The following is a 23,418-nucleotide window of genomic DNA, read 5'->3' as shown; positions in this document are numbered from 1 at the left end:
TCCATTTTAAAATGGTTCCATCTTCTGTGTGCAAACACATTGGCAGATCCTTATCCCATTACCAGACTTTGTTGGAAAAAAAAAGCAGTCAATCAAACCATTTCCTCTACATTACTTTTCACCTTCTTTTTTATTTTCTATGTCAATAATTTGTTCACATGACATACAGAGCTTATGCTGTGATTATATCCCAGCGTATCCCTCTCGTAGTCTGACACGTATACCACTGTATAGGTGTGCAAGAGGATAATTCATTACTCCTGTTGTTAAAAAACATCTGCACGATATACTTTTTTTTCTATAGTATAACTATACAATATTTATATGGATATATTCGGCTATAAACATGTATGCTTGGTAGAGCTTGCATATTTGTAATTTTTTTCTATTCATTTCTTGATGCTCTAAACATTACAAAGGTTTATTACGGGGTATTTAACAGGTCACATAGTTGTTCAAAGCTGCTGCTATACCTGAATGTGGGCTAAAATCTGCATTATAGTGTGTCTGTAAAGTCATGGTGCACTTTTGACCAGTCACTGGAAAGCAACAAAAGACGATAGAAATGTGAAATCTGCTCCAAATAAAATAAAAACTCTCCCAGTTTAATACATATTCAGCGCAGTTCGATGTGGGCTCCATTTGTTGCCCTACACACATCCAAACGATAGTGAATATCTTGCCACACACGGGTAAGGACGTCTGGTGTAACAAAGTGAATAACATCTGTGGTTCTCTGTCTTAAGTGATTAATGTCGTTGATGCATTCATCGTACACATGTTGCTTCACATAACCCCAAAAGTAAAAGACTAAGGATCGTGGTGGCCATGGCTTGACAGAACCCCTGCCTATCCACCACCGGAGGAATGTTCTATTTGTTTTTAGTTTGGTTGTTTTTTGTTCTTTTTTTCTTTATTTTTTTTATGCATTTCCTGCTGTAAGTAGTTTTACTTTTAAAAGATAGACAAGTGCTATGACTCGGTATAGAATAATTTTTGTGCTGTTGATTTTATATTACCCAATTATTCCAACTTTATCATAGATTGCTGCTGGACTTTATAGGAAGTGTCTTGGTTTCTTGAATTCTGCTGTGAGAAAAGCTGAAGAAGAAACACAGTCTCATTCAGAAGACTGGACTGGTAACAAAGGAGTCGTCAAAGCTTATATGACTTTGGTGGATTTTTGTGACATCCATCTTAGGAAACTAGAGGAAGGCTCAGCAGGTACTGGTGTTCTTCGGGATGTAATTGATTTTTGTGATAGGTACATCCAGCTCTAAAGATGTTGCTTCATTTCCTCCTCAAATTGCTCTTATTAGATGAATGTTAACTGAACCCAGAGATTTCGATGATACAGGCATTTATTGTGTATGGCATCTACCTAAGTGACAAATGTCCGTTGATGATGCTCACCAGTTTTGTTTTTTCAGTCGGTTCTGGTAGCTGCTTATTGTAATCTTCCTGTGAGATCACATATATGCTTGAGCAAACCAAACATTTGCATTGTTGATGAACATTTCGGAGGAATAATGGTCACCAAATAAGCATTTAGCTAGGTGTACTGTCATTTTTAGTTTCTCGCTGGAATATGCAGTGCAATCAAGCAAAGGTAGATTGTGGTCATTGTCATGTGTTGAATTTGAGACAGAGAGATTTACTAACAAAAAATGTGCCTAAATTATAGTGCAGATTGCTTGCTCTAAAGTGAAATACATGTCTAATGACCTGAGATCAGAGCTGAATTCTTACGTCTCACACACTGAGAAACCTAAACTACTGTGGGGTGTTTTTTTTCTGTTGTGTGTTTGCATGCTTGTGATTGGTCAGTTCATACTGGGAAAAGAAGTACATGCCCCCAGTAAAAACTATCGGGAAACACCCATCTGGACTTTAAAGTTAACTCATTAGGTGTTAAAGGGAAACTGTCAGCAGGTTTTTGCTATGTAATCTGAAAACCCCAGGAGATCGGTGCTGTAACACAGAATTCAGGGATGTGTCACTTGTCACAAATGCATTCTGTTGTTTACCAATGGTGAAGGATTTATCACTAAGAGATTAACATTGCTGGACTACATGCGTTTGGCAACGTCACTTCCCCCTATTATAAGCAGCTCACTGTCTATGGACTTTGTATATGGAGAGCCTTGCGAGGGCCGGGATAGCTTCCTCAGCTCTGCTTCTTTCTAAATCTAAAAGCTCTGTTTGTATCAGAATTGCTGTACCCATTAATCTAAGTGATACATCATTGGATTCAGCATCTCTTTGCCTACATTATGTTGCTCTCAGATAAGGTAGCAAACATCTGCTGACAGATTCCCTTTAAATACTTAGATGGCTAATATCTCCACAAAGGAGAGGTGAAATTAAAAAGAAAAACAAAAAATGTTTTACTCCACTCTACAGCCACTATTACATTGCTTGAACATGAAAAGCAGGGAGCACTCTGTGCCAGGCACACTGTCCTTTAATCTGAAGACACAAAAGAGAATAGTAAAACCAAAAACACTCAGTTTGAAAAAATGTTGCAGTAATCAGCAAGTGCTAGTAAAAGATGTAAAAAACAGGGTATTTGGTTGATACGTTTTTTGCAAAAAATGTATACTAAGCTGCTCTACCAATCTTCACGGTATACCCTTATCAGAGCAGTCCTAACTAATGTATGCAATCCCTATCTGATGTATTTAAAAACCTGATCATCTGTATATAACCTGTGTGAACAGGGTTCAGAGAGGAAAAATCCATGTGTGCATACAGGGTAGAACAGCTTTTGTGCAGATAGCCCAAGAGGAGTGGTGGAACTCCCCAGTCTTGTAGACACAAGAGAACAATTATGGAAACGGGAAAACATAGGCTACTTGCACAGTGAACAAGTCTGTATGATCATGTTCACACACCACCAAGAAACCTGAAGACACAAAAGAGAATAGTAAAACCAAAAACACTCAGTTTGAAAAAATGTTGCAGTAATCCGCAAGTGCTAGTAAAAGATGTAAAAAACAGGGTATTTGGTTGATACGTTTTTTGCAAAAACTGTATACTAAGCTGCTCTACCAATCTTCACGGTATACCCTTATCAGAGCAGTCCTAACTAATGTATGCAATCCCTATCTGATGTATTTAAAAACCTGATCATCTGTATATAACCTGTGTGAACAGGGTTCAGAGAGGAAAAATCCATGTGTGCATACAGGGTAGAACAGCTTTTGTGCAGATAGCCCAAGAGGAGTGGTGGAACTCCCCAGTCTTGAAGACAAAAGAGAACAATTATGGAAACAGGAACACATGGGCTACTTGCACAGTGAACAAGTCTGTATGATCATGTTCACACACCACCAAGAAACCTGAAGACACAAAAGAGAATAGTAAAACCAAAAACACTCAGTTTGAAAAAATGTTGCAGTAATCCGCAAGTGCTAGTAAAAGATGTAAAAAACAGGGTATTTGGTTGATACGTTTTTTGCAAAAAATGTATACTAAGCTGCTCTACCAATCTTCACGGTATACCCTTATCAGAGCAGTCCTAACTAATGTATGCAATCCCTATCTGATGTATTTAAAAACCTGATCATCTGTATATAACCTGTGTGAACAGGGTTCAGAGAGGAAAAATCCATGTGTGCATACAGGGTAGAACAGCTTTTGTGCAGATAGCCCAAGAGGAGTGGTGGAACTCCCCAGTCTTGTAGACACAAGAGAACAATTATGGAAACAGGAACACATGGGCTACTTGCACAGTGAACAAGTCTGTATGATCATGTTCACACACCACCAAGAAACCTGAAGACACAAAAGAGAATAGTAAAACCAAAAACACTCAGTTTGAAAAAATGTTGCAGTAATCCGCAAGTGCTAGTAAAAGATGTAAAAAACAGGGTATTTGGTTGATACGTTTTTTGCAAAAAATGTATACTAAGCTGCTCTACCAATCTTCACGGTATACCCTTATCAGAGCAGTCCTAACTAATGTATGCAATCCCTATCTGATGTATTTAAAAACCTGATCATCTGTATATAACCTGTGTGAACAGGGTTCAGAGAGGAAAAATCCATGTGTGCATACAGGGTAGAACAGCTTTTGTGCAGATAGCCCAAGAGGAGTGGTGGAACTCCCCAGTCTTGTAGACACAAGAGAACAATTATGGAAACAGGAACACATGGGCTACTTGCACAGTGAACAAGTCTGTATGATCATGTTCACACACCACCAAGAAACCTGAAGACACAAAAGAGAATAGTAAAACCAAAAACACTCAGTTTGAAAAAATGTTGCAGTAATCCGCAAGTGCTAGTAAAAGATGTAAAAAACAGGGTATTTGGTTGATACGTTTTTTGCAAAAAATGTATACTAAGCTGCTCTACCAATCTTCACGGTATACCCTTATCAGAGCAGTCCTAACTAATGTATGCAATCCCTATCTGATGTATTTAAAAACCTGATCATCTGTATATAACCTGTGTGAACAGGGTTCAGAGAGGAAAAATCCATGTGTGCATACAGGGTAGAACAGCTTTTGTGCAGATAGCCCAAGAGGAGTGGTGGAACTCCCCAGTCCTTTAATGTATGGGTTCTGCACGTTTTACCAGTGCAGCTTTAACCACATATGCTCAATATATACTTTTGGCATTTGCCTATTGAACATATTTGGACATTATTATCTACTGATGAAGGTTCCAATCTTAGTACATAATCAGTTGCTGCAAGAAACGTCAAATGCTGTGGGTTGAACCCTCAAAATTATTCAGCCATTAGGCACGGGTAGGGGTGATTTGGCCACATTGATATCTAGACTGTGTAGTTTTTAAAACCAGCAAAGTCCAGCTGTCACTGCTGAGGCAAAATCTGCCACTTGTAGCTGAGCCAATGGCCACATATGTGCTTGGAATCCAGTGTACCAGGCAAGCATGACGCACGTTCTCACTGAGGCCAAAGGTTGCTGATCCCTGGCTGACTGGGAGAAAGAATAAAACGAATGCTGTACCCTATGCAATTTTCTTTATCAGTTGTTTCTGTCTTAAATTGCGACTTTACTAGTGTAATAACTACTGCGCACTTTTAGGTAGTTTTCATATGAGCCAGGAACTGTCCTACACTTTTCAAGCAGAAATGTTCAGTCATAGCACTCATAGACGTAGACAGCAAGGTATATTCTGCCAACATATAAACATGCTACAAATTCATTTTCTACATTATTTTCTCTAATAGTGTTAAATGCCCAAGACTGGAAACCATTCCCTGAAATCATAGTGGATAAAATGATTAAGGCATTAAAACTGGAGTGTAAAGAAGCTCAATTAAGGTTTCCAAGGCTTCTTCAGATTATTGAATTGTATCCCGATGAAACCTTGGACTTGATGACCAGAGAGGTGAGCAAAAAACCACCAACAGCTGAACTGACATGAAATGCAAAGTAGTTTGTAGATATATAGTTGAATATCTAGTGTGAAGAATATTGGGGATATAATTGCATGCCAATCGTTTGTATCCTTTGTGACATGGGATTATAAGACCCACTTCAGTGTGCCACTAGCTCAGCAGGGGGTGAAACCTCTAAAGGTACCTTCACACATAACGATATTGTTAACGATATCGTTGCTTTTTGTGACGTAGCAACGATATCGTTAAGGAAATCGTTATGTGTGACAGCGACCAACGATCAGGCCCCTGCTGGGAGATCGTTGGTCGCTGAAGAAAGTCCAGAACTTTATTTCGTCGCTGGATCTCCCGCGGACATCGCTGGATCGGCGTGTGTGACACCGATCCAGCGATGTCTTCACTGGTAACCAGGGTAAACATCGGGTAACTAAGCGCAGGGCCGCGCTTAGTAACCCGATGTTTACCCTGGTTACCGGCATCGTTGGTCGCTGGAGAGCTGTCTGTGTGACAGCTCTCCAGCGACCAAACAGCGACGCTGCAGCGATCCGGATCGTTGTCGGTATCGCTGCAGCGTCGCTTAATGTGAAGGGGCCTTTAGACTATAAGTGACCACTCTCACACCTTGAGTCAGCTAAGAGCAGAACAAAAAGCTTGCTGTGATGTGGATACTATGTGGTCTAAAATGCTTTGTTGAGTCAGCTATGATTCCATAAGGAGTTATGGAGATACTATACATCTTAGCCGTACATCGTGTATATTTCAGGGATCCCCAGAACATGGTGAATGTCCAGCTGGGTCTCAAACCATTCTAGCACCCAGGGGTATCAAGATAAATAGAACAGCCAGTAGAACTCAGATAGCAAAGCTGTGTTTGGTCTTCATGCGTAGCAAGGGCCCAGCTGGATCCGTTGGCATCAAAACTGCCTCCCTATGACGTCTATTAAAGAATTATGGCTCATCTACGATTTTAGATGCCAGAGGCAAGGGAACAGAATCTAGGTTGAGCCCCGAGGGCAGTAGGGGGAGTAACATGAAGGGGTTAAAGGCTAGTGTAAGGCCATGTGGTCGCTCTCTCTGTTATTCATTCGATCCACTTCGACAGTGGGGGCTGCATCGAGTAGTGTTCTGTGAAGGACCTAGGAGCCTGCCGGCAGCCGTTGCCCACTTACAGCCGAGCACACTATGATCTAACATAACCCGGTAATTGACATATATTCTGCTTATATCTTTTGTCCTAACACTATCTGTATTTGCAAATCTGCACATTGTATATGTGTAGCCATCATGTATATAGTGAACTGTCTAGTATGCCCTTAAGGCGATTAAATATATAATTTAACCTTGGGCTGCTCTTTTATCTCAATCCTCGAAACTACACTTCCGTTTCTCGGTTTAACTTCCCATGCTAGCGGGGGTTAGTTTCTGACCCGATAAAATCCCGTTAACTGACCGGGCTTTTATCTAATGAGGAACTAGTCCTACCGGGGCCTCTCAGCCTGTCAGAGTTGTGAGCGAGTGTGGTGCTTTGTTAGTGACCGTGGACCACATCCTCACTAACCGTTCCTCCCTGCGCCCGTGTGGTCAGGGGTTGTGTGTGTGTAAGATTGCACCAAGCTGACCTTGCGTGTCCCCAATGGGTGCAAGCGAGGAGACCACATACCACGTGATCTCGCTGATGTAACAGTGACATCAGGCGGTGTGGCGAGGTGCAGTTTCATCATAAATGGTGGCAGCAAAGGGATTCTGCTTGATCTCTCTGGTGTTATTCTTCATGTCTAGTACAAAAACAATCTTGTTATTTAGAAAAGTCTAACATGGTATTGTGACCCATATGTTCACCATGATTGCATTGCGAGGAGCTGATGCACACAAGCACCAGCAATGACGTCACTTAAATGCCCCTCTCAGTGATTGATAGCAACATCTAAATGGTTGAAGCTCAGCTCTGACCTGTGAAGTTAGACACAGATGCCAGCTATATAAAATAGCCTGCCCCACACACGGTCACGAAATAACATACATGCCTAGGAGTGGATTGCAACTGAAGATTCTACTTTTCCTTTTTTGTCTTGATTGGAGCACCACTCCTTTCATGTACTTACTATGTTTGTTATGAATAAAGGCTAACAAAGAGGCGGCTAACAAAGAAGAGGCTAACAAAAAAGATTGCTGAGTACTGCTGTTTTATTGCTTTTGGAGATGATAGCGGGGCTATTATGTTACAGTGGTCTTTATAAAGAAGAATTTTTTTGTAATGCATGGCCCAACTTAAAATTGAAACAAACTCTGGCATACCAAGCTTGATGCATGCCGGGGAATCCAGCATAGTCCGATTCAGAGTTCTGTGCCTGATTTGGAAGTGTTGACTGTTCTGTTCAGAAGTCAGAGGTCCGCTGCATGCTGCTATGGTCAGGTGACTACAAGAACATGTCATGAAAACACAGAATAGAAGGAGAATGCGTTATTTCTGCTCAAATTATTTTCTTTATCTACATCAAGGATATCAAACTCAAATACACAGAGGGAAAAAAATAAAAGCTTGGACAAAGTTGCGATCCAACCTTGATATTTATTTAAAAAAAAGTTTAGAATTGAGGAAATTTACTTTATCAAGTATAAAGATGAACTTTTTCATAATGGAAACATACTTAAAGGAGTTGTCCATTCAACAAAGTACATTAATAGATCTTATAATAAAATATGTGTATAATATAATGTTTCGTAAGCTGTAAAAATCATGTGGCCCAATGGCCTAATTTAAAAATGTAACAACACAAGGTAAAAAAAAACAATTAATACAGATAGTAAAGTATGATGCAAACAAAAGTGCCCCCACAAACCGTATGATACCCCCACAGTGAATTCCTACTCAGTACCCTCCATATGCATGGTATGATGACTATACTGTACTCCTCCCCCCAACAAAAAATGGTAACCCCATCACAGTATTATTTTTCAACTGTAATCCCCACACAGCCCTCCATACAGTATATTGGCCACAAAGTGGTCCATACAGTATAATAGCCCACATAGTGCGCCATACAGTATAATTGGCTCCACATAGTGCTCCATACAGTATAATTTGCCCCACATATTCTTCGATACAGTATAACAGGGCCCTACATTGCCTTACATAAGGTATAATGGTCCCACTTAGTCCCCCCCACAGTATAAAGGCCCCACATAGTGCAACATACAGAATAATGGCCTCACATAGTACACCATATAATATACGGTAATGGGCCCCAGATACTGCTCCATACAGTATAATGGCCCCACATAGTAATCCATATTGAATAATGGCCCCACATAGTGCTCCATATAGCATAATGGCACCCCATAGTAGTCAATATAGTTTAATGGCCTCACTTAGTGGTCCATAAAGTATAAAGGGTCCCACTTAGGGCTCCATACTGTTGATGGCCCCCACATGGTGCTCCATCCAGTTTAGTGGGCCCAATATAGCAGTTCTCTATACAGTATAATGGCCTCACACAGTTCTCTATACAGTATAAAGGGTCTCACATAGTGCTCCATACAGTGTAATGGCCTCACATAGTGCTCACATCTGCCCGTTCCCTTGCTGCTTCGGTCTCTAAATTGTGTGTTAAATTCCTCTGCAAATCTCGGCACAGTGGGCGCGTTGTAATAATGTCATAGCACCCGCTGTGTTGACACAGAAAGGAATGATGGGAGAGGGAGCATCTGCTGGCACTCCCTCCTTCTTCTTTGCTTTCAACTCTATCAGCTTCTAGGATGGCGATATACTGTAGGTCAAAGTGCAATACTGGGCAGGGAACCCAAGCGGTCTTGCAGGCCAAATATACTTTCCTTGCCTGCCACAAAGTTTAACTTATGTGATCTATATCCAGCACCTAAAAACCAGTTCCCATCCAACGTTTCTACCTTTGCAAAGGTCCTTTTAAAGGACATCTGTATGTATAATCGCTAGGCTGGCGGTGATAGTACACTAGCTCTTAATGGGGCAGTGCCAGTGAATAAATGTGTATATGTTACTCTGTGATCAATGATTTATAAACGTAGTGTATATGATGAAGCATGATATGCGCTTCCTGCATTGGTAACAACTAATGATATGACCTTGTGTGTCTCGCTGCATTTAAAATGCTTAGTTTTATTTCACCCAAACCAGCAGCGAATGTGTCAAGTGTTAGGCACCAAATCAATCAATAGCCCTAGCCGTGTCCCAAACACATTAATCAGCTTAATATTTTTTCACTTGCAGACATTTAGGCTGAAATTATATACAGATTACTATAATTTTTATTAATATTATTACATTAAAAACGATGTGGTCACTAAAGTAAACTATTGAAACGTCACCATACAATGCATTTTGATTTTTTTTTCTTCTCTTTTGAAAGCTCTGCATGTCTCAGTTATGCCCATTTTTAAAAAAATCTTTTTATTCTTACAGGCGTCTCTTTAGGATAAGGAAAAATTAAAGGGATGGTACCGCATTTGTAGGTCATTAATATATCACTGTAATGTAGCATAACATGCTGCTATAAGCAAGTTTGAAATGCATGTGAAACAGATTTCATGTGTTATATGAGTTTAAAGAATGAACTGGGGGCTGACATCTTGGTTTTGCAGCAGTGTCAGATTACGGCACCCCATGGACATAGGGTCAGCGCCGATCTATTATCTCCTATCTGTAACATTGCACCAGCATTAGCAGTGAGCTGGGCACGCCTCTGTGGGCTGCACAATTCACTGCTGTAGGTGTGACTGGCCGCCATTTTATTATAGCCCTGTGTTATCTGCCAAGCTCCACTTACACTCTATCGCAGGACAGAAGAAGCCCTCACTGCTCCTCTGTACTCCAGGCAGGCACATCCTCTGCTCCTCAGACGCTGCCCTGTGTGCTTCTCCTGCTGTGTCTCTGCCTCCCCCTCACACACAGTCCCTGTGACCTCCAGTAAGCTGCACTCACAGCCTGCAGAGAGGGAGGTGACACCTGGAGAGAGGGAGCAGGGCAGCTGACAGGACAGGGATTAAGGTGGGGGAAGGGGGATGGCAAGAATGTTATTCACAAAAAATGCTGCTGAGCCCACTGTGTTCTGCTCCTCTGTATACGAGCTGTGCCTCTGATGCAGTAACTGCTGGTGATAGCAGATCACAAGGCAGTCACACACAAAATGGCGCTGCCCTGTGACGCTGCTCTTCATTCTGCCCCAGGGATATTAGACCACCCAAAAGGGGAGGGAAATGGTGATGTCCGCAGTTACTGCCCCAATTTTGCTGCTGGTAAATCTTACTATAGCTGCTTGAAGTCTAAAACGGAAAATACTCCCCCTAGTGGTAAATATGTATATTTGTAGAAAAATCTATAATATTTTTCATATAGAAATGTTTGCAAACAGTGCAAACATTGCATTAATACATTTTAATTACTATTTTAAGCTTAATTTCACAAAAAAACAAAATACAAGAAAACTGGTGGCACCTTCCCTTTAATGTCCCAATTTAAAATGTTTTTTAAATAAAATAAAGTCTTTAAATGACACATAATTTCTGGGGAAAAAATAACGTGCACATGCCATTTTGAAACAGTTTTAGGGCTGTTTTAAAAGTGAATGCCAGGAGTGAATTGAGAATTGTGTAAGGAAAGATTTAACTTTTTCTATTACCGTATTTGACTTTTTTTTTTTTTTTTAAATCCATTTTATGATTGTCTTCAGAAGCTGCATCAAATGTGAAAAGCACTGATTAATCTACAGCTTGTGTTCGCAACAATTATGTCAGTGTGCCCTGATTATCCTAGACATTCTAGTTTTTCTGTGATAGTATAGTGAGGAGACCTCTTTCTTTACACAAGTGTGTATGCAAATGTTATATGGCTCCGCAAATTTCCAATAATGGCAGTTCTTCATGTTGAAATTGATGATGTCTGTATTGATTTTGTAGATCAGTTTTATATGGGATGTTTTAATAGAAATATTATAATGATCATTTTTTTCTAGTGAAAAATATCACTGATCTGTCTAAATACTGAAATGATTTTTGGGGTACAGTAGAAATTTGAGCAGTTTTTACAAACTCACCTTGTATTGATTTTCAGATCCGTGCTGTTCCATGCTGGCTGTTCATCGGATGGATAAGTCAAATGATGGCAATGCTCGATAAAAAAGAATCTCTGGCTGTACAGTTTATCATAGAGGAAATCGCTAACTACTACCCTCAATCTCTTGTGTATCCCTTCATTATAAGTGGACAAAACTATAACTTTGAAAACACAGTAGACGGACACAAGAATAAATTATTTGTGGAAAAGTAAGCAAATGGACAAACTGAGATTGAAATTTGATAATTTTGCATTCTTCATTTTCTGACCATGGGTTGTGCCTAGGCCCATACACTTCAATTTTTTGGAGTTTTGTTTGTTTTTTGGTGGATTATCATTGTAAAAAACATTATATCATTTTTTATATGATTATGGCATTACCAAATTTATATAGTTTTTTTTATGATAATTAAGTAGTATTCGTTATTATTAATTTGTAGTTTCAAAATCACACTAAAATGCAAAATGCCCCTGAAGAATTACAGAATTATGCCATTCAGTTGATGATCTATAGCAAGGGTGGGCAGTTAATTTTCCTGAGGGGAAGGGCTCAACCTACCAGCTGAAATTAGTTCTGATTATTATTATTTTAATTATTATTTTATATTCTATCATTTAAAGGGAATCTGTCAGCAAGTTTTTGCTATTTAATCTGAAGACCCCATGCTGTAGGAGTTAAAGTCAGATTTCAGCAATACCTCTCTTATCCAGCATCACTTCTGTTCACTTGCAATGATTGTTTTAGCACCAGGAGTTTATCATTGCTTGGACACAGCAGCACACGCCTCCTGGTCAAGCAACGCCCCTATCCTGTGATAAGCAGCTCACTGTCTATAGACTGTGCACACTTAGAGCATGGTGTTGGGCAGGGTTAGCTTTCTCAGCTCTGATTCATGCTAAATCTTAAAGCTCTGTGAGAGAACTGCTGCACCCAGTAATCTAAGAGATACATTGTTGGATTCAAGGTCTCTTTGGCTAAATCAGGCTGCTCTCAGATGAGGTAGCAAAATCATCCTGCTGACAGATTCCCTTATTGGTAATACATGTTACTATAGTGCTTATTGTCAGATTAATTCTTAAGTGTAACAGTTAATCAAAAACATATAATTTACTGCAGTTTGTAAAGTTTATAAAAAGCAGGATATCATACTGCTACAGTTATTCAACCTTACAGGGGTATTTACACGTTGTGTCTTGGGCAACCAAGCAGTGGTGTTTCTTTACTTCTCGTTTCCAGCAGGGCAGGCTCTAATCCTTCAGTGACAGATTTGGTGAAGAGCAAAGGCCCCAATATATATTAGACTTAAGTCATCTAGACTCATCCATATCGATGGGTCCGGCCAAAAGTCTAAATGTGTATGGGGCACCAGTCGACTGATAGTCAGGAGAGATGTCGGTCGCGCATGTCCGATTTCGGACTTCTGATCCCACTGTTCTCCCTGAGACAAGTCGCCGGCTGACATGTCAGTTGACGGCTTTCTCCTAGAGCACACAAGCGTTTGGACGAATGAGCACTTCTGGATATGGGAGTGTCGGCTGAGGTGAATATTGTCTGAATGATCGGCCGAAAAATTGTTCAGCCAACAGCCTTCCAGTGTGTGTGCTTAAATTACAGCATTAGTATAGCTATAAACTTCTGCTGTTACACACTCTGGTACCAATGGTTTGTTCTAGGTCTACATTGCTATAACTATGTTTACACGTTGAGATAACAATTTATTTGAACAAGCAAAAAGCTCCAGAGAGCAAAATCAGAGAGCCATTATTAGATCTGCTCTCATAGCTGCTGGCATGGTGATGTTACAAGACAGGGAGGGGAGCAGAAAATGTTTTATAGAAATCAGGCGGCTGGAGAGAGGTGGCTCGTATGTTAAGTGTTAACCTCTATCCATATGCAAATGACCTCTTCTGAGAAAAAGAGGACTTAAACTCTATAGCGCCACCTGTTGGAAGTAGCGATCCTACAAGTCACAATCAACCCTTTAACGAGTCATGCAATATGACTTAGGATAAAAGCCAAATCAGTATCTCAATTCGCAGACACGGTGTTTCGGGCTGTTGGCCCTCGTCACTGTGAAGCATGAGAACCGATTTGGCTAGGTGAGAGGCTCTGGACTGAGGACTAAGGGGCAACGTTTCTCCTTATGGAGAGTGACATACCAGCTCTGGCTTGTCAAGGTAAGAAGGCTTATTCGCCGTTCAATGCTCCACTGGGAAATTAAATATGCAAATTGCCTCTTCTGAGAAAAAGAGGACTTAAGCTGTATAGCGCCACCAGCAGGAATGAAGCTGCTGTGCACATAGCCAGGGTCTGGAGGCCAAATTACGGTACTTGGAAATGAGTTCTGCACCATAAGAGATAAAATCTCTCTTTGCAGGAGAATAACAGCTGGGAGAAAGACCAAGTCAAATGAAAACTTGGTCATTTTCATGCTGTCTAAATAATTAAAAGAAATTTTAAGAACTTGAACACCCTTTAAGTATATTTAATAAGTCTAAATGTACCTTGATCGACAGCTTCCTCCACACAGTATGATGTGCCTCTGCCCCTCACACAGCATTATGCCCTCACAGCCTCCCACACACAGTATGAGACCCCCAGAATCCCTCACACAGTGTGGTAGCTTCCCCCCCACAAGTATGGTGTCCCTACAGCTGCACACATAGCATAAGGGCCTTGCACACAAGTATGAGGTCGCCACAGACCCTCACATGGTTTTATGGCCCCCACATTCCACCACACAACTACTCACCTAACCATTTTCCCTCCAATACTCTGCTCCACTCTGTACGGTGTGTACTGAATTGGTGACTTCATTGCACCCACTGAACAGACTCCGTTGCACAGGCTGAACGATGGAACAGACAGCCTGAAGCTTCCTGTTCCATCACTGTATTCACTGGTATTTGTGTCCTGAAGATCCAGATACTGGTGAAAGTGAGATGCCAGATGGGGTGACCATGTGGTGTGGGACACCACTGTATCCAGCCATTTTGCTATCCCTGTCCATGGGCTGCACCAGAACAACCAAAAGACCTTGTGGCACACAGATCACATTTTGCCCAGATCTGAATTAGTCATATTTTTTTTTTTTTAGAAATGCAGATTTGAAGAAACAATGGAACTTGGCCTACAGCTTTTTTGCGTGTATCTCTGATTCATTAAGCTCTAAGCGTTGTTTCTAATCCTGCACCTTTATACAAAATAGGAACAGATCATACAAATTATCATGGAAGTGAAATCGTTCAGAGTAATCTACCCTACCCAGTTCTATGAAAAGTTCATAAAGTGCTTAGCCCTTCCTATTAGCTATAAGTGCAAATCGATATTCAGAAGAATCTCTCTTTCTCTGCAAACTCTAATTGTACCTATTTGTTTAATACCAAAGCCAAGATCCCTTAGTCTGTCAATTATTGGCCTATTTTATTAATATTGATATATTATATTGCAAAATAATATCTAACCGACTCAGAACATTTATCCTTTCCAGCTTCTCAATATTGACGATAAATGTTGGCAACTCTATATGCACGTTTGCGATTTAGGCGGAGTCACACAAGCGTATGCTAATGACACTCGGTTCCAGCTCTGCTGCGACCGCAGGTGGCAAATCTGTTTAACCCCTTAGATTCTGCTGTAAAAAGAGACTACATCATATAAACGTTTAACAGAGTGTGGGGGCTTCCTCTTTATTCCAATTGGTTCCCTCAGATCATGATTGTGTGGTCCTGATGTTTGCCATGGCAATTCATGACCAAATAGCGGCCTCAGATTCTGACGGCTGCCGTAACCTGTTCAGAAGTTAGTGGCGTTTAGGTGGTAAAAATACACATTTTCATTTCTGCTGTGCCACTTTGCAATTATTCCTGAAAATCACCTGAAAGGTTAATAAACTACCTGACTGCAGTTTTCAATATGTCAGGGGGTGCTGTATTTAAAATGGTATAATTTTGGGAGGGTTCCCAATATATGGGACCCCTAAAGGCACTTCAAACCTGGATAGGTCCCTAAAAAAATAAATTTTGTCAATTTCCTTTAAAAAAAATGAAAAATTTCTGCTACGTTTTTAATCCTCCTAAAATACTAACACAATAAAAGAACATTTTAAAATGGTGCTGATGCAGACATGTGAGAAATGTTATGTATTAATGTTTTTCTGTGGTATGACTATCTGGATTAAAGGGATAATCATTCAAAGTTTAAAAATTGCTAATTTTGTAAAAAAAAATTCTCAAATTTTTGATATTTTTTGATAAATAAGCACAAACCTATTGACCTAAAATTATCATCATCATAAAGTATAATGTGTCACGAAAAAAAGTCTGAAAATCACTGGGATTTATTGAAACGTTCCAGCGTTATTACCACACAAAGTGACACTGGTCAGATTTAAAAAATTTGGCTCTGTCACTAAGAGGTTAAGTGTTCTCCTTCCTTAGGCATTAGAAATTAACAAATGGATTCACAGGACCCTTGTACAGCAGCCACCTCATTAGTTTGTGGCCGCTGGACTGGAGCATTGAGAGCAGTGTACTGATCAGTAGGCCATGTGCTACATCCAGTGTGTGTCACTCAATAATGATGACGTCTCCCTGGGGATTCTGCATGTAGGACGCTACTTGCGGGATTCTGATTTGGCGGCTAGACACTACTGATGTATCTGCAGGACCAAAGTCCTGCATATCAATCTGCTCATATCTAATGCCTAATGAAGTAGCCAATATAGAAGGGAGCAAACTTCAATAAAAAAAATAATATAGTTTGGCATTGTGCTTCCTTTCTGGTGATGGCTACATTAGTACTGTGGATTCATATAGAATAGACTTGTAGTTGCTTAGAGCACAAAAGATCTGGAAATGTTAGGAAAATAAGGAGGTGAAGATAAAACTAATCATCTATGTAAATTGCCAACTTGTAGCATTGACAACATTCTCCCTCTATACAGTCATGGCCAAAAGTATTGACACCCCTGCAATTCTGTCAGATAATATTCATTTTCTTCCTGAAAATGATTGCAAACACAAATTATTTGGTATTATTATCTTCATTTCATTTGTCTTAAATGAAAAAACACAAAAAGAATTGTCTTAAAACCAAACTGGATATAATTCCACACCAAACATAAAAAAGGGGGTGGACAAAAGTATTGGCACTGTTCGAAAAATCATGTGATGCTTCTCTAATTTGTGTAATTAACAGCACCTGTAACTTACCTGTGGCACCTAACGGGTGTTGGCAATAACTAAATCACACTTGCAGCCAGTTGACATGGATTAAAGTTGACCCAACCTCTGTCCTGTGTCCTTGTGTGTACCACATTGAGCATGGAGAAAAGAAAGAAGACCAAATAACTGTCTGAGGACTTGAGAAACCAAATTGTGAGAAAGGATGAGCAATCTCAAGGCTACAAGTCCATCTCCAAAGACCTGAATATTCCTGTGTCTACCGTGCGCAGTGTCATCAAGAAGTTTAAAGCCCATGGCACTTTGGCTAACCTCCCTAGATGTGGACGGAAAAGAAAAATTGACAAGAGATTTCAACGCAAGATTGTGCGGATGTGGGATAAAGAACCTCGACTAACATCAAAACAAGCTCAAGCTGCCCTGCAGTCCGAGGGTACAACAGTGTCAACCCGTACCTTCCGTCGGTGTCTGAATGAAAAGGGACTGTATGGTAGGAGACCTAGGAAGACCCTACTTCTTACCCCGAGACATAAAAAAGCCAGGCTGGAGTTTGCCAAAACTTACCTAAAAATGTTCTCTGGTCAGATGAGACAAAAGTAGAGCTTTTAGGGCAAAGGCATCAACATAGAGTTTACAGGAGAAAAAAAGAGGCATTCAAAGAAAAGAACACTGTCCCTACAGTCAAACATAGTGGAGGTTCCCTGATGTTTTGGGGTTGCTTTGCTGCCTCTGGCACTGGACTGCTTGACCGTGTGCATGGCATTATGAAGTCTGAAGACTATCAACAAATTTTGCAGCATAATGTAGGGCCCAGTGTGAGAAAGCTGGGTCTCCCTCAGAGGTCATGGGTCTTCAAGCAGGACAATGACCCAAAACACACTTCAAAAAGCACTAGAAAATGGTTTGAGAGAAAGCACTGGAGACTTCTAAGGTGGCCAGCAATGAGTCCAGACCTGAATCCCATAGAACACCTGTGGAGAGATCTAAAAATGGCAGTTTGGAGAAGGCACCCTTCAAATATCAGGGACCTGGAGCAGTTTGCCAAAGAAGAATGGTCTAAAATTCCAGCAGAGCATTGTAAGAAACTCATTGATGGTTACCGGAAGCGGTTGGTCGCAGTTATTTTGGCTAAAGGTTGTGCAATCAAGTATTAGGCTGAGGGTGCCAATCCTTTTGTCTGGCCCATTTTTGGAGTTTTGTGTGAAATGATCAATGTTTTGCTTTTTGCTTCATTCTCTTTTGTGTTTTTTCATTTAAGACAAATTAAATGAAGATAATAATACCAAAGAATTTGTGTTTGCAATCATTTTCAGGAAGAAACTGAGTATTATCTGACAGAACTGCAGGGGTGTCAATACTTTAGACCATGACTGTATATGGCTCTTAGAGGCCAACCTAAACACTTAACTACCTGGATGTAAATTAAAGAAAATAATGGACACCCCTGCCTTGGGCATGTCTGGATCAGTTTGACTGACCAGTCTCTCCCTATGATGAAACATAAGAGGAGACTTGTTAGTCCACTGGGGCGGGGAGAAGTCTGATGAATCTTTTTTTCTCTCGTAATATTTGTTGACATTTTTTGTGGCAAATTCTTTAATATGGTGCACAAGGTTCATAAATTTTGTCTAAAATCAAACATGCCCTGTACTTTTTTCTTTAACCTTTTTTCAGCTTTTAGCTCAAAAAGTCACATGTTCTGCTAAAATATTGCAATATTAAGTCAGAAATTTCATGCCTTCATAAATTTACTCCACATAAAAATGTTTTTTTGTTTTTTTTTAAATTAAGTCGTGATTGATGAATCAGCTGAAAGAAACCGGAAACCACAACCCCCGCCCACAATGACAAAAAAAAGGTGAACAAAACAAAAAGTAGACTTTAACCCCTTCCCAGCATCAGCTGTACATGTGGGTGACCCTGCCCCATACCTGGCAGTTAATGTCTATAGCACACCAAGATCTGGCCCGCAAAAAAAGCTGAAGAAGTGATCAAACTGTCATATCGGATTTTTTTTTACGTTTTCCAGTACATTTTGTGGTAATGAGCACTGTCATTCAAAAGCACAGCACCTCTCACAAAAAAACAAGCCCTCATACTGTGTGGACAGGAAAAAAAGTTACAGCTTTTGGAAGAAGGGGAGTAAAACATGAAAACACAAAAATGGGAAGTGGTTGAAAAAGGTGCACATTAGGAATAATGTAAATGTAAAACTGGTTAAAAACACCAAAACTAGACAAGAGGCACAAACGTATTAATGAATGAATGAAAGCCAAAGGGAAGGGAAGCTGTGTTTCTGAGCCACCCAATATGATATGGCAGCTTGCCTCTCCATTGTGGAGTGTTGTACCTTTTTACCTTTTTCCCCATGGCTTTCCTTAGACGCTTCAGTTTTTTTTTCCATTGGAAAGACCATATAATGCCTGAACAATGTATTTGTAGAATTGAATCATTACAATGAAAGGGATTTGTTATTTTATTATCTTTACAATGGAACTCGTATGTATCAATTTCAGAATTCAGACAAAGCTGGATAAAAATGGATTGATTAAAGATTTTATTGAAGCCTTGGAGCTCCTGTCGAGTCCCGGACTGGTTTTACAGGTGAGAAGAATGGACTTCAAGGACATTGTAGTTATTGTTGTTTTAATGCAGTATTAACCCTTTCCCTTCAAAGTCACCTTTAGATTTTAAGCTATTTTTTTTTCTTTTTATTGTTCTGCTCCAAGTTTTTTTTATTTAGTTTTAAAGTGAGTCTGTAGCCCAAACAGACAGTATAAGCTAAACAGGTAGCCTTGTAGGGGATTTCGCCCCTAGACAAATCACACTCTGTTGTCTATCGCTGCCTCCATTCTTCAGAAACTGAAGATTAATCAAACTTGCTAATTAGGCTGCTGTGTGCGTGCACCTGTGCTGTGGGACAGAGGCTCTGCGGAGCCACACAACACGATTAATGCAACCTGTACAGTTGCACTGGGGCCCAAGAGGTGAGGGCACCCACTACCACCTCCAAAGCAGGTGCAATTGTGTATTATGATGAGCTATTGGAGTGCAAAGGGCCATGTATTGTTCTTGCACAGGGGCCTTCTTCTGTTTGTGGCTGCATGTGAGGCCAGATAGGTTTTTACTCTGAAATGCAATATAGTTTGAAAACCTGGCCGGGGACCATAGATAAAGACTGGACTAGTCAAGTGCGGCCTCCAACCGGCTTCTTTCACCTCACTACAGTTGACTGACAGGTCACTCCCTACTTATGCACATGAGACAGACCTATCAATCAACTACAGCGGTGTGGGGAGAAGCATTAGGCTATGTGCACACGTTGCGGATTCTCTGCGGATCCGCAGCGTTTTTTGTGGTGCAGAAACGCTGCAGATCCGCAATTGATTTACAGTACAATGTAAATCAATGAGAAAAAAAAATGTTGTGCACACTTTGCAGAAAATCCGGTGCGGAAACGCTGCGGTTTAAAAGAAGTAGCATGTCACTTCTTTTTTTGCGAATCTGCAGCGTTTTTGTACCCATTCCATTATAGAAAACCGAATTAAACAGTGTGGACCCTTATTATATCCAAAAATTCTATACCTCTGAAATATACAGGTCCTTCTCAAAAAATTTGCATATAGTGTTAAATTTCAATATTTACCATAATGTAATGATTACAATTAAACTTTCATATATTATAGATTCATTATCCACCAACTGAAATTTGTCAGGTCTTTTATTGTTTTAATACTGATGATTTTGGCATACAACTCCTGATAACCCAAAAAACCTGTCTCAATAAATTAGCATATCAAGAAAAGGTTCTCTAAACGACCTATTACCCTAATCTTCTGAATCAACTAATTAACTCTAAACACATGCAAAAGATACCTGAGGCTTTTATAAACTCCCTGCCTGGTTCATTACTCAAAACCCCCATCATGGGTAAGACTAGCGACCTGACAGATGTCAAGAAGGCCATCATTGACACCCTCAAGCAAGAGGGTAAGACCCAGAAAGAAATTTCTCAACAAATAGGCTGTTCCCAGAGTGCTGTATCAAGGCACCTCAATGGTAAGTCTGTTGGAAGGAAACAATGTGGCAGAAAACGCTGTACAACAAGAAGAGGAGACCGGATCCTGAGGAAGATTGTGGAGAAGGACCGATTCCAGACCTTGGGGAACCTGAGGAAGCAGTGGACTGAGTCTGGTGTGGAAACATCCAGAGCCACCGTGCACAGGCGTGTGCAGGAAATGGGCTACAGGTGCCGCATTCCCCAGGTAAAGCCACTTTTGAGCTACAGAGAAGCAGCACTGGACTGTTGCTAAGTGGTCCCAAGTACTTTTTTCTGATGAAAGCAAATTTTGCATGTCATTCGGAAATCAAGGTGCCAGAGTCTGGAGGAAGACTGGGGAGAAGGAAATGCCAAAATGCCTGAAGTCCAGTGTCAAGTACCCACAGTCAGTGATGGTGTGGGGTGCCATGTCAGCTGCTGGTGTTGGTCCACTGTGTTTCATCAAGGGCAGGGTCAATGCAGCTAGCTATCAGGAGATTTTGGAGCACTTCATGCTTCCATCGGCTGAAATGCTTTATGGAGATGAAGATTTCATTTTTCAGCACGTCCTGGCACCTGCTCACAGTGCCAAAACCACTGGTAAATGGTTTACTGACCATGGTATTACTGTGCTCAATTGGCCTGCCAACTCTCCTGACCTGAACCCCATAGAGAATCTGTGGGATATTGTGAAGAGAAAGTTGAGAGACGCAAGACCCAACACTCTGGATGAGCTTAAGGCCGCTATTGAAGCATCCTGGGCCTCCATAACATCTCAGCAGTGTCACAGGCTGATTGCCTCCATGCCACGCCGCATTGAAGCAGTCATTTCTGCCAAAGGATTCCCGACCAAGTATTGAGTGCATAACTGAACATTATTATTTGTTGGTTTTTTTGTTTGTGATTAAAAAACACTTTTATTTGATTGGATGGGTGAAATATGCTAATTTATTGAGACAGGTTTTTTGGGTTATCAGGAGTTGTATGCCAAAATCATCAGTATTAAAACAATAAAAGACCTGACAAATTTCAGTTGGTGGATAATGAATCTATAATATATGAAAGTTTAATTGTAATCATTACATTATGGTAAATAATTAAATTTAACACTATATGCTAATTTTTTGAGAAGGACCTGTATACTATTAGAAACAGAATAAACCGGTAATTAGGGTGCACTGTGAGAGCACCAGTGGAGACCACTGTGATGAAGAGACCAAACACCCAACCACCACGGAGTAAGAAATCACCAGAAAGTCTTGAAGCTCAGGAATCTAAAATATGCCTTTATTTAATGAAGTGGCAATAATATATATATAAAAAAAAAATTCTAAAAAAAATTATATATTGTATCTATAAAACAATCGCAGGGACAGGATTACATGGTACCCATACTCAACAGAGCAACCCCCAATACAGAAAAAAAACCTTATATTCGCTTTGTCGCTGTGCAAACCAAAAGATGCAAATAAACTAACAGTGTAATAGATATATACAGGTCCTTCTCAAAAAATTAGCATATAGTGTTAAATTTCATTATTTACCATAATGTAATGATTACAATTAAACTTTCATATATTATAGATTCATTATCCACCAACTGAAATTTGTCAGGTCTTTTATTGTTTTAATACTGATGATTTTGGCATACAACTCCTGATAACCCAAAAAACCTGTCTCAATAAATTAGCATATTTCACCCATCCAATCAAATAAAAGTGTTTTTTAATAACAAACAAAAAAACCATCAAATAATAATGTTCAGTTATGCACTCAATACTTGGTCGGGAATCCTTTTGCAGAAATGACTGCTTCAATGCGGCGTGGCATGGAGGCAATCAGCCTGTGACACTGCTGAGATGTTATGGAGGCCCAGGATGCTTCAATAGCGGCCTTAAGCTCATCCAGAGTGTTGGGTCTTGCGTCTCTCAACTTTCTCTTCACAATATCCCACAGATTCTCTATGGGGTTCAGGTCAGGAGAGTTGGGAGGCCAATTGAGCACAGTAATACCATGGTCAGTAAACCATTTACCAGTGGTTTTGGCACTGTGAGCAGGTGCCAGGTCGTGCTGAAAAATGAAATCTTCATCTCCATAAAGCATTTCAGCCGATGGAAGCATGAAGTGCTCCAAAATCTCCTGATAGCTAGCTGCATTGACCCTGCCCTTGATGAAACACAGTGGACCAACACCAGCAGCTGACATGGCACCCCACACCATCACTGACTGTGGGTACTTGACACTGGACTTCAGGCATTTTGGCATTTCCTTCTCCCCAGTCTTCCTCCAGACTCTGGCACCTTGATTTCCGAATGACATGCAAAATTTGCTTTCATCAGAAAAAAGTACTTGGGACCACTTAGCAACAGTGCAGTGCTGCTTCTCTGTAGCTCAAAAGTGGCTTTACCTGGGGAATGCGGCACCTGTAGCCCATTTCCTGCACACGCCTGTGCACGGTGGCTCTGGATGTTTCCACAACAGACTCAGTCCACTGCTTCCTCAGGTTCCCCAAGGTCTGGAATCGGTCCTTCTCCACAATCTTCCTCAGGGTCCGGTCTCCTCTTCTCGTTGTACAGCGTTTTCTGCCACATTGTTTCCTTCCAACAGACTTACCATTGAGGTGCCTTGATACAGCACTCTGGGAACAGCCTATTTGTTGAGAAATTTCTTTCTGGGTCTTACCCTCTTGCTTGAGGGTGTCAATGATGGCCTTCTTGACATCTGTCAGGTCGC

General features: G+C 40.5%; 1 protein-coding gene across 1 annotated transcript in view; it reads left to right on the top strand.

The window, feature by feature from the left end:
* PRKDC (protein kinase, DNA-activated, catalytic subunit) overlaps positions 1 to 23,418 on the top strand; it is a 448,603-nt gene that overhangs the window by 360,589 nt on the left and 64,596 nt on the right. Inside the window, exons 72-75 of the mRNA XM_069731310.1 lie at positions 1,044 to 1,224; positions 5,204 to 5,364; positions 11,460 to 11,671; positions 19,163 to 19,250. Of these exons, the coding sequence (XP_069587411.1) occupies positions 1,044 to 1,224; positions 5,204 to 5,364; positions 11,460 to 11,671; positions 19,163 to 19,250 (642 nt within the window). The remainder of the gene's footprint in view (positions 1 to 1,043; positions 1,225 to 5,203; positions 5,365 to 11,459; positions 11,672 to 19,162; positions 19,251 to 23,418) is intronic.

This window comes from Ranitomeya imitator, chromosome 6, assembly GCF_032444005.1.
Source record: "Ranitomeya imitator isolate aRanImi1 chromosome 6, aRanImi1.pri, whole genome shotgun sequence".
Lineage (NCBI taxonomy): Eukaryota > Metazoa > Chordata > Amphibia > Anura > Dendrobatidae > Ranitomeya > Ranitomeya imitator.
Note: the sequence above shows the minus strand (reverse complement) of the source record. Positions and strands in the feature narration are given on the sequence as shown.